General features: G+C 39.2%; 1 protein-coding gene across 1 annotated transcript; it reads left to right on the top strand.

Annotated features, from left to right (window-relative positions):
* The first annotated feature begins 660 nt into the window (after positions 1-660).
* Positions 661-10,907, top strand: LOC133416257 (four and a half LIM domains protein 1-like). Its single transcript, XM_061703048.1, has 7 exons — positions 661-779; positions 1,049-1,125; positions 6,415-6,579; positions 6,647-6,821; positions 8,000-8,169; positions 8,235-8,421; positions 9,395-10,907. Exons 3-7 carry the CDS (start codon positions 6,424-6,426, stop codon positions 9,544-9,546), a joined length of 840 nt encoding a protein of 279 aa, XP_061559032.1. The 5' UTR covers positions 661-779; positions 1,049-1,125; positions 6,415-6,423; the 3' UTR covers positions 9,547-10,907.
* Positions 10,908-11,438: the final 531 nt, after the last annotated feature.

Here is an 11,438-nt window from a genome sequence, read left to right as displayed (position 1 = left end):
TACAAACTATGAGCGAGTAAGTTAAAACACTCATCTTCACTCGTTTATTGCAAGTTATTAAGAACTCCAAATAGGAACAAATCAGAATCATCAGAATCATCTTTATTTGCCAAGTATGTCCAAAACACACAAGGAATTTGTCTCCGGTAGTTGGAGCCGCTCTAGTACAACAGACAGTCAATTTACAGAACACTTTGGGGACATAAAGACATTGACAAAAAACAATTGTGCAAAAAGATGCAGAGTCCTCTAGCACTTAGATTTTTTATTATGGTAATGATTTTAAGTTAGCACTAATTGTAAATTTTTCCTTCATAAACTTAATTTGTCTTCCCCCCCCCAATTTATACACACTGGGTCGTTTGGAAAAAATGCATTTTAAACATTCATAAATTATAAGACAGGAAAGACACCCCCACCCCCCATGTAATTAATTATTTTTTTCTTTATTAGCATATTTTGTATTTTAATAATCCAAAAGTAATTTGAAGTAATCACGTTCCATTAATATTATGGTACTTGCACTAACATGACTGACTACATTTTCAAATGATTCCTTTTATTTGTATTCTTTTGAAAGTGCTTTTCAAGGAAGTCCCCATTGTAGTTTTATTTTGAAGTCGGACGCCAAACATCCGGTCTCGGCTTGGTTATTTATGTCTAACAGACGACGCCAGCCACCACCAGACTTGTTTACGCAGAGGTCGGAGGTCCCGTCGCTTCTCGACGCCCACGGCGAGACGCGCATCTGTCGCCACGCGACTCGCGACCTTCACCCGGTAAGATGGAGGACCACAAAAAATATGTTCATGTCTACGTGACTAAACCTAGGACGTGTGTTTAGTTGGAAAAGTTGGTGCGCTACTTTGCGTACGCGTGTGATGGATCATACTCGTTTGTGCTTTATGTTTGATACGTGACGACATTCATATTTTAAACGGATAAGAGCAATTCTCTACATGTACTTCTGTCGGTAATAATCTACTGTTCTCTGATGATGATCAGCATGATGACGTCATTGTCTCACGCATCTTGTGATTTCTTACAGACTTGCCGGGCAAAAAAACCCTCCGAAATCTAAAGAGGAAACGAGCCTTAAAAGTTGTTGCATGGGGCGTTGTCTCTGTAAGTAATTCTGTGTGCTGTGTGTGTGTGACTTTTGGAAGCCTTGCAATCTGTTTCCAGTTAGCAAGTTTCCTCTTTTCCTCACTCACTGATCGAAGTGTCAAGGCCAAGAAAATGCACACAAAGTTCAATTAACATTCCTCTACAGCAATTGGCTACTGTACACAAGGGAAGTTCTTCAGACTTGTTGCAATCCAAAATAACCCTATAAATAAAAAAGTCAAAACCGTAAAAAAGCGTTACAAGTACCCTAGAAAAACGTATAGCGAATAAAGGGTATTCCACAGCCAGTGGTCATATTCTTATAATAGCAGAAACATGAATGACTTGCAGTGTGTCGAAGCAGCAGTGATAGTGATCCTCTTTGAGCCTGTTTGAAAGGTTAAATCACAGCGTTGTAAAACTTTATCCACTTTCTGCGGCTTCACGTCGAGCTCCATGTCAGCGAATGTACAGTTAAGTGAGTGCATCGCTTTTTATGGGACTTTTATTGAAACGTGATCGGACAACGTCTACTAAAATTGAAGTTACATTGGCCAGGCCCGGCACTACTAATTCTGAAGGCCCTGCGCAGATTATATTGACATGGCAACACAAAGCGGCTGGAATCTGATTGGACAAAAAAATAAAAATAAACATTTACATATACTGGAAGCAGTTCAAGCTAAGAGAAACCCGACTAACTGTCGTGGATAAATTAATACAATTTCATGGAACTTGGATTGATTTCAGTTCTGGAATTTACAGCCACGGTTATTAAAAAAACTAAACAAAACAAAACATTTTTTTATTCTTTAGTCAAGATTTTTGGGCTCAAACTGCTGTCAAAAATAGAGTTCAGGATCAATTACAGTCCCGTTATATGAAACCCTCTTTTATTTCATTTTGTATTGCCGGAGCCATTAATTATACAGTGGTGTCTTGACTAACAAGTTTAATCTGTTCTATGACCACGCTTGTAACTCAAAACCTTTGTATCTCAAATCATCAATGCCATTATTCCATTCCAGCCACCAAAAAAACCACCAACATTTTTTTTAATGTTTTAATAATAGCACGCTACAGTATTGTACTTTATAAAAACATCACATAATGACATAATTAAATATAACAAAGAATTAAACAGTGACACAATAGGCATTGTGTCACTCTTTCTGGTGTGCAGACCTTGGCCTCAAAAAGCAGTGCAGAAGCACGCCACTATTCACAGGGGATAAGGACCAGGCCGGACAGTGAATAGCGAAAATCCGTTGATAATTGACGGCCATTGTAATTGCATTTTTAAACAAAGCAAATAAACTCCCCAAAAATTCTTGAATAAGTGGCGTAAGTCAAGGTACCACTGTTCCAGTGTTCAGAAAGCTCTTTCAAACGCTCCAAAAATCAAGCATTCTTCAAGTAAATATAGCCAAGCTTTTCCACAGACTGTGAAAATTGTTGCCTCGGATCACTTGAGTTGTTTTGCAGCCCTCGTGAACATCCCTTCCAAGACTTGTGCAAGCGCACCCAGCTTTCTGCTGTAACACTTAAATCATCTGCTGCTTAAAGAGTACATTTTGTTTTTCTATTTGCGGCTTTTTGTTTGGCAGGAGTGTTTAACGCGTAGATTCTGGACTGGGGCACTGAGATTTACGTCGAATCGTTTGTACAGTTCGAAATCCCTCAAGACAGTAGTTTATGTCACACGCAGTCGCTCATCTTGTAATGTTTTAAAGGCCTTTCTTTTATGTTATAGTAGTGGCTGGTTTGCACACACCGAGAATGTGGTGGATATTAACATGAAAGGAAATTGGTAATAGACAGCTGGTAAAATCTTGGTCGCTATGTTGCTTTCTTTCGTTTCTGCATTATTCCACTTGCTGGAATTGGTCTTGTTGGTGCCAAATACAGAAACAAAAACATTTTGAGAAGCGGAAATGTTGAGTCAACCTTACGATCAAATATTGTCCAGTAGTTGTTGGTTTTGTACGACGACGAAGTACGATTGCACGGGATACCAATACTACAAAAGTATCATCAAAAATTAAACGATACGACGTATTTTTAGTACCAGTGCTTCTGTGCTGTTCAGCAGATAGTGAACACTTCTCCATCATCTATGATTGCACTGTTTTTAGTGATATTTTACTTTTTACTGTGATATCATTCCAGTACGACTATTGGGGTACTCTATGCAGGTATCGTATCAAAGTCAAAATGTTGGTATTGTGACAACCAACTACAGTCGTGCCAGAAAATGTTCAGTGTTCAGAAAATGGGTGGATGGCATTTGAAAAAAGAAAGGCCTCCCCTCTAATAGATGTCCATCTGCAGTTGGGTAAATAAAAAAAATAGGGAATTATTAAGAAAAACAATACATATAAACCCATTTGTGCAGATTTTGTCCTCCCTCTAATACCTGCCTGATTCTGTCAGCAGTTGAAGAAATAAACGCCCCTTTGGCCGCTAGTTAAGGAAATACGCTAATTGTATTTGAATTAGTTTTTAATTATTTAATATCATTGTAAAAAAATGCATTTGTACTAATAAAAGCCTACCCTTGGTAATAGATGCCCTCCTGCCACTATTTCACCACTGTATGGAAATATTATTTTCATATTTTTTTATTAATTTAATAATATAGAAAAGAGTGTGTAAAAATAAAGGCCTCCCCACTAATAGATGCCTGGTACTCTCTTCAGTTGCGTAAATAAACGTCAAAGCCCACTATTTGCTTCATTATGGTAAAATTATTTAATATTATTATAAAATTGCATTGGTAACAGCGTGTGTGTGTGTGTGTGTTAGTGTGTACCATGCCAACGCTCTTGCGATGGAGACTTCCTGTTTCTGTGTTCCAGCACATTCTTGGCCGATAAGCTCACGCCAACACGTGGGCACGACGCAGATGTCGTGCCGACAAATGTAAAAATTTCCGTACGGTGTCAGATGGCTCGGGGTAGGGTGTGGATTTAATGGAGTTGAACTGCATGAGGAAGGGCACCCTGATTGATCAGACATGAGGACACACTTCCTTCCAAATCCAACATGTATCTTGTATCAATATTTAGAACCATTACATGCCCAAGTAGGAAAATACAGAACAGTCAGCTGCATCATTTTCTTCCCACTTAACACGCTTTACCCTCCTTAATACAAGCCAGGACCACACACACTGGCACACTAGTAGTTTTTCATTAACACTTAGCAGTGCATGATAATGATCGGTATCTGCTATAAAAACAAGGTTTATTATGACAAGGGGCGAGGAAAAAAAAGTTGAGACTTGTTGGCTGACATCCCCAAACGTGATTTATTTTTCCCTCCGACCTGCGTGGAATTCCCGGCTGGCTTCCTGTCAGCGAATAGTTCCCACACCAGATCGGCGTCTCTTTATCACGCTGGTGGCGCTATTGTTATGTCGTCAACCTGCGTGGCTCTCTGTGGCTGCAGCCTGTGAATTGCTTTTGCTCTACACAGTTTAGTGGGAGAAGAAAACAACAGGTAGAGGCTTGAAAATCAGGAAGTTTATTTACGAACTGTACAGTCAAGTTTAAAGAAGACTGTCAACTGTGGGCCCGTGAAGCCCTTTGAGATTCTTTTGTGATTAAGTCCTATACAAATAGATGTGACTTGACTTGCAATGCAATCTATTTTGCAATTTAAAAGACTTCCCAGGTGTCTTAATAAAAGGTCTCTGACACTCTTCAGTGGAAATACAAAAATGATTAAGAATCACAGCACACTACGTATGTAAAATAACCACATAGGTTTACCTAAAAATAACCTCTCATTCACTGCCAGGGCTCCATGTTAACATGGATATTTGAATTCAACATCCGTCAATGGCACTGAATGAGTTTTAATAGTGTTTTCTTAGTTTGTTAACAAGTGGTGTTATAACACTTTAAGCCTTCGAGCCATTCTTCGCAAAAGCTTAAAAAAAAAAAATGCCTATGTGTACTTTTATATTGCCAGTCTGACATGTGTTACTCCATTGTTTGGGTTCAAATTTTGTACTGTTGCTTAAAGGTTTATAAGCAACAGGTTCCTTGTGAGTGTGTGCTGGCATGCAGCTGTAATCATGAGGTTTGTGGGTTTTCTTTTCTCGGGAGTGGCCCTGCCTGTCTCGTGCGTGAGAGACTGGTTTGTCTACATAGTCCAGATCTGACCACATGTGCCATACCAAGCATTCTTTCATGCATTCACCTCTCTATGTGGTCACACAGTATATTCACACAAATCCATGTACACTCTCCCACATTACTGTATACATACACAACTCAGATTTTTTTCTCTCCATCATGATTGTGCAAGATGAAAAATAGAGGGTAATTTTATATATATATATATATATATATATATATATATATATATATAAACTTTATTTTTAGTTTTAATAATATTTCATAATGTTTAAGACTTTTTAATCATTTTCAATAAATCAATAAGGTAAGGAGGGACGAAAAAGAGATAAACGTCTGTTTTCAATGGTATGGGGTGTACACTGCTCTCTGTTGGCTGCTGCTGGTATATCATACAACGCTGGATGAGAAACGTGTCATTTACTTTGGCACAGAAATTGCAGCACCCGTCCGTCGTAAAGTTAAAATAAGCACGCGACATTTCATCACTTTTCCTGCACTTGGGATGAGCTGGTTGGAAGCGTGCTACATTCCATTCCACACCCGCCTTTTATCCATTCAGTGTGTAGCGATTATGTATGAAATAAGAATTGTAATTAGTGTTTCCGGCTCACCAGTCGCACCCAACAGCATTCCTGTGCTTCACAATTTCATTGGTGACTCACCTTTAATATCACAGAGTGGCTCATTATGTGTTTTCTTGTAATGTTGTCAAACAAAATAGCGGAAATACTGCAAATTGTTAAACGACAAAATGCATACACAGTCTGGTGTGTGAGGTGCGATCACTACTCGTGTTCGGTATAAATATCTGGGTCATACTCTCGTGGCATTACTCGGGATGATTGATTGATCAAGAATTAAATCGGTTCCCAGATGTCTTCGTAAAATGTCTGACCTGCTTTTTGTAAAAATACCCAAAGGATCAAGAAGTTAGTTAAGGTGGTGGACCTGTCTCCTGCAAATGAGCCACCCTTGTGCAGGTGAAGGTGGTGTACCAATGCAAGAACCGCTTTTGTTACCATGATAACAAGGAGCTGGCTATTTATCCAGACCCCAAATCCCTTTTGTAGGGCACTAATTTCTGTACTTGTATAAGTCAAACTTGTGACTGAAATCCGATTTCTGACTGAAGCTTGTTTCTTGTGTTTTGTTGTTGCTTCAGAGATGAAAAATGGCAGCTAGCGTGCATTGTTTCTACTGTCGCGAGGACCTCGGCGGCAGGAGGTTTGTGCGCAACGAGGGCCGGCCAGTGTGCGTACGCTGCCACACCAAGTTCTGCGCCAACAGCTGCGCCGAGTGCCACCGACCCATCTCTGTGGAATCCAAGGTGTCTACACGCACATGCAATCATGCAGTATTATTTGGCACCTGGATGTGACACTCACACCCATCAGGAGCTGAGCCACAAGGGCCGCTACTGGCACGAGGACTGCTTCCGATGCGCCAAGTGCTACAAAGCGCTGGCCAAGGAGCCATTCACCACCAAGGATGAGCGCATCCTGTGTGGCAAGTGCTGCTCCAGAGAAGAGGCACCACGCTGCCACGCCTGCTACAAACCCATACTCGCTGGTGAGAATCAATACATGTACAGAAGACATTTGGTACAAGAAAACCTAGGCAAACTAGCAAATGCTCCATTTGTTTTCAAATTTCCGTTGTTGAAAAGTTTAGAACTCCGGGACACTAATGCTATTCAATAGACCTGCCAATGGCATTTTGCATTGCTTGTTTGCATTTAGATAAGCTAATTTAAGCACACAGTGTGTAGCTCTCTTAGTTGTATGCTTAGTTTGACAGTAAACTTCAACTGGGAGTGGAAATAAACAACGTATATACTCATGTAATACTTTTTCAAAATAAAGTACAATATTCTACAGTGCTATTTTTCTTATTAATAAACACATTACAAACATTTTGGTTGTATTTTTGGGAGGCTGCAACGAATTGTTATTGTCATTCATTTCATTGGGGAAATATGATTTGAAATACTGTGTGAGTGTTTTTAGTTACAAGTGTGGTCAAGGAACACATTAAACTCATATCTTATGGTGCCTCGGTATTAATGGTCCCGTATTTTACCAAGTCAACTTTTTCTACTATTTGGGATGTTCTATTAGCTATATGGTGCCTCAATAAACATGTGAAATGTGAATTAAAATTGCCCACGGATTCCCTAGTTACAGACGTTGAATTTCCGTAACTAGCAGAGATCTCCACCTCAGTCTCCGCTCGCGAGCCAGCGCTGCCGACTTAACGAACACGTGTGCTCTCACAAGTTGGTCTTCTACACTGAGGCCACCAATCAGAGGAAAGGGGACGGTCTTAGCCAAATATGAACAAAGTGGATACAAAACTGGGTCAAACAGAAGTAGCTCTCAGAGGGGCCTTTTCTGGGCACTCGTGTGACAGGACCAATGTTTTTTTGTTTTGTTTATTTTAAAATGAAATTGACACCTTTCTACTGAGTCCATGTTAGAGAGTCACTCTATGGAGGTCTAAATAGCCAAACTACGGGACCTTTTATATGCTTGTAAATTCAAAATTGGGACTGAAATCGTCTGACCGGTTTGTTTTGCTTTGTTTTGTCATCGTACATATTGTACTTCAAAGTTAAATACAGTATAACTCAACTGTACTTGAAAAATGTATTGTACTGGATTAAACAAAGTTCAAGCCAGGTTGATACCCTTACCACACTTGGAGAATCATTGTTCTAATCCATTTGTATGTGTCATCTCCATTTACAGGCACGGAGAGTGTGGAGTATAAAGGCAATTCGTTCCACGACGAGTGCTTCATCTGCTGCCACTGCAAGCGACCGATGGCGTCGCAGAGCTTCATCGCCAAAGAAAGTGACGTCTTTTGCAGTCCCTGCTACGACAACAAGTTTGCAAAGATCTGCGTCTCCTGCAAAAAGGTAATCAATGAAAACATGAGAAGTCGGAATCAAAACTGAGCGTGAATATGTTGACTCCTTTGTAGCCAATAATGTCCGGAGGAGTCAACTACCAGGAGCAGCCTTGGCACGGTCACTGTTTCGTGTGCAGCTCCTGCTCCAAGCCTCTGGCCGGGTCCAGCTTCACCACCCACCAGGACCAGGTCTTCTGCGTGGACTGCTACAAGACCACCGTGGCTAAGAAATGCAGCGGCTGCCATATGGCCATCACAGGTTCCTTTTTTGCCTCCATTCATATTTGAGTGTGTTTAATAGATCCGTTTTTTTTTTTTTTTTTTTTTTTTTTTTTTAACTTTTATGGAGCAAGGCAAATATTTTAAATTAGAAAAAAATCTCACCACGGCACACCATAAAAATGTCACAATAAGTATGTACAATTGAATCTTGACCTACAAGTGACCCAATTTAACAAGTTTTTCGAGATGCAAGCCGTCGTTCGGGCAGTTTTTTTGTCTTGAATTGAATGCAACAATGTAGCTTGAAGCAGTTTATTGCCACTCCCAGTTGGAGTTTATTGGAAATCTAAACATAGCACAACGACAAGGACATGATGTGTATTTAACCAAACAGCATATACCTCACCAACAGTTCTAGATGTATGAAAAAAATATTAAATTAACCAAATTCGGATGTTTGCATGTATTATACAGTCCCGTTGTGCCTGAGGTGCACAATGAATACATGAAATCATGATGCACAAACTGTTCAATTCTTTGCATTCAGATTAATCATCTTATTAACTGTTTGGGTGTATAAAGTTCAATACTGTAGAGTGCTGATTTTTTTAGTTAAAATACATTACAACATTTTGTTGTTTTTTTATGGGGTGCTGGAATGGATTAATGGCATTGCCATTCATTTCAATGGGGAAAGATGATTATAATAATGAGTGTTTTGAGTTGCGAGTGTGGTCAAGGAATGAATTCAACTCAATGGTCAAGGCACCACTGTACAGTTGAAACCCTACTTACTATACCATGGTTCATCAGTCGCACCCCCATTATGAAATTGCTGATTTTTTTTTTTTTATGGAATGTGTACAGTATCTGTCTTTCGTGGAAATCATTCACACTCACATTCCCACCTATTTTGACTATAGCGTCTTAATCGAAGCTGACATGAATGTTTCTAGAATGTGGGTCGTTGCAAAAGTTTCTCTTTTGTGATGGTTTTCCTCTCCGCCCAGGTTTTGGCAAAGGGGTGAACGTGGTGAGCTATGACGGAGGCTCCTGGCACGAATACTGCTTCAACTGTAAGCAGTGCTCCCTCAGTCTGGCCAACACGCCCTTTGTGGCCAAAGGCCGCGACATCCTGTGCTCCGACTGCGGCGGCAAGTAGATAACGAAAACCTCGCGGTTCTACAGACCCGCTTTTGTCTTTGGGCTGTGCTTAAACGATGGCATTAAAGATGTCCTTATTTCAATGACTGCCCCTTTTACACATTTACACTTTTACACGTTTTAGAGATTCAATTCTCCCTCATAATCGACGTGACAATCCAAGTTTCACCCCCTGATCTTTATCTCCTACTCAAAAGCTGTGCTGGTCTCCAAAAAAATGTATTCGACGAATAGTTTTGTCGTTGGCAATAAACGGTTGGATTCCAGTTAACGAATAAAGACGTCCTCCTTTGGAAAAACAACAAGAGAACTTTTAAGTCTTGACCTCATATTCCTCTGATACCGATGAAAGAATATACCATATTTCCTCAAATAATAGCCACCATATATATACACACACACAACTTTATTCTTGAGGAAAAAGGTAGATTGCTCAAGATTCATCTCTGAGTATTTTCAAGAAAAGTCACACTTTTACTTGAAAATATGCAATTTTATTATGGTTATAATACGAAATGAATCTCTGAAATATCTGACTTATTTCTTATGTTGACTATATAGGACTATTTTAGCAGCCCCCACCGAAGCATGTCAACTGTTTCTCAGATGACTTGAAGTGTCTTAAATTCCAAGCGCAGTATTCAAAATAATCTTCCATTACGAGGACGGAATTCCAGTTGTGACACGAGGGTGCGCCAAAATGTTGTGTGCATCCATAGTTATGCCTTTTTCATTACAGTCTGTATTAGACCGGTCTTCAATATAGAACTGATGACACCTGCTCGGATGAGAGGTCTTCTAAGACAGCCAAAACAGTCCAGTTGCAATTGATTCAGTGCTCTGATCATGAAATTACCTGGATGAATGCGAATATTCACAGGCATTTTCATGATAGTTCGGTTTCACTTGGCAAATATTTTAATATAGCGGTAGCCTTTGTCAAAAATAAGGCTCCGTTGAAGTAAGATGCCTCCCCCATCTGTGGTTGTGTAACATTATTTGAGGAAATATGCAGTACAGTACTAAAAAAAACTCTGTGGAAAAAACAAACATCTGGTCCTATTTTCGTACAACCTGATTATCGATTTGTCGATTTCTGTGAACATGAACGTGGAAAAATGAACAAATGAAAGTGATAAATGATGTAATATAAGTCCACTTGTTTATCATAATAGTGGTGCATGCTAATTCCTTGTTGTCTCTTTCATTCATTGAGTGTTAGCATGAAGCTAAAGGTAAGCTTTTATTTTATGCAATTAAGGTTTTTATACTGCAGCTGGTTCTCATGTATTTGGAATATGAACTGTTATAATTGCGATCCTGAAAAAAAATAAATAAATGTGTCATACATTCTTAAAACCAGTGTTTTTCTTACATTTGTATACCTATTTACCTACCTACCTCCCTCTAGTGGTACATGAATGAATCACTGCATTAAATATTAATACTGCATAACGCCACAGTGCCTAAAACATTTTTTTTTAATCCAGCACAGTCCATTTGATAAGTAGAGTTCATTTGAATTTAATTACTGGTAAATTCAATTCATTTGCATCCAACCTTTTAGAATAGATTGTTTTAACAAAACGTGTTAAGTTAAAAAAAAAAAAAAAAAAAAAAAAAGTGAAATGTCAATTGAATCATAAAATAAGTAGATATAACAAGATGATTGATTCTGATATAAAAAAAAACTATGGTAATGATTGATGTCTGCTATAAAGTGTGCAAACAGTATGTGTATAGGTCCTTTATCTCTCTGCTTCACTGCTGTCTGACGTTGTCATCCAAGCACACACACTCACAGACACAGTATAACCCAGTGGAGTCACAGTGGCAAAGCTTGCAGTTTGTTTCTATTTTTAATTTTTTTTTTTACCTTGAAGCAGAACT

The sequence above is a fragment of the Phycodurus eques genome, chromosome 17, assembly GCF_024500275.1.
Source record: "Phycodurus eques isolate BA_2022a chromosome 17, UOR_Pequ_1.1, whole genome shotgun sequence".
Lineage (NCBI taxonomy): Eukaryota > Metazoa > Chordata > Actinopteri > Syngnathiformes > Syngnathidae > Phycodurus > Phycodurus eques.
The sequence above is the reverse complement of the archived record's forward strand: the minus strand, read 5'-3'. Positions and strand labels throughout refer to the sequence as shown.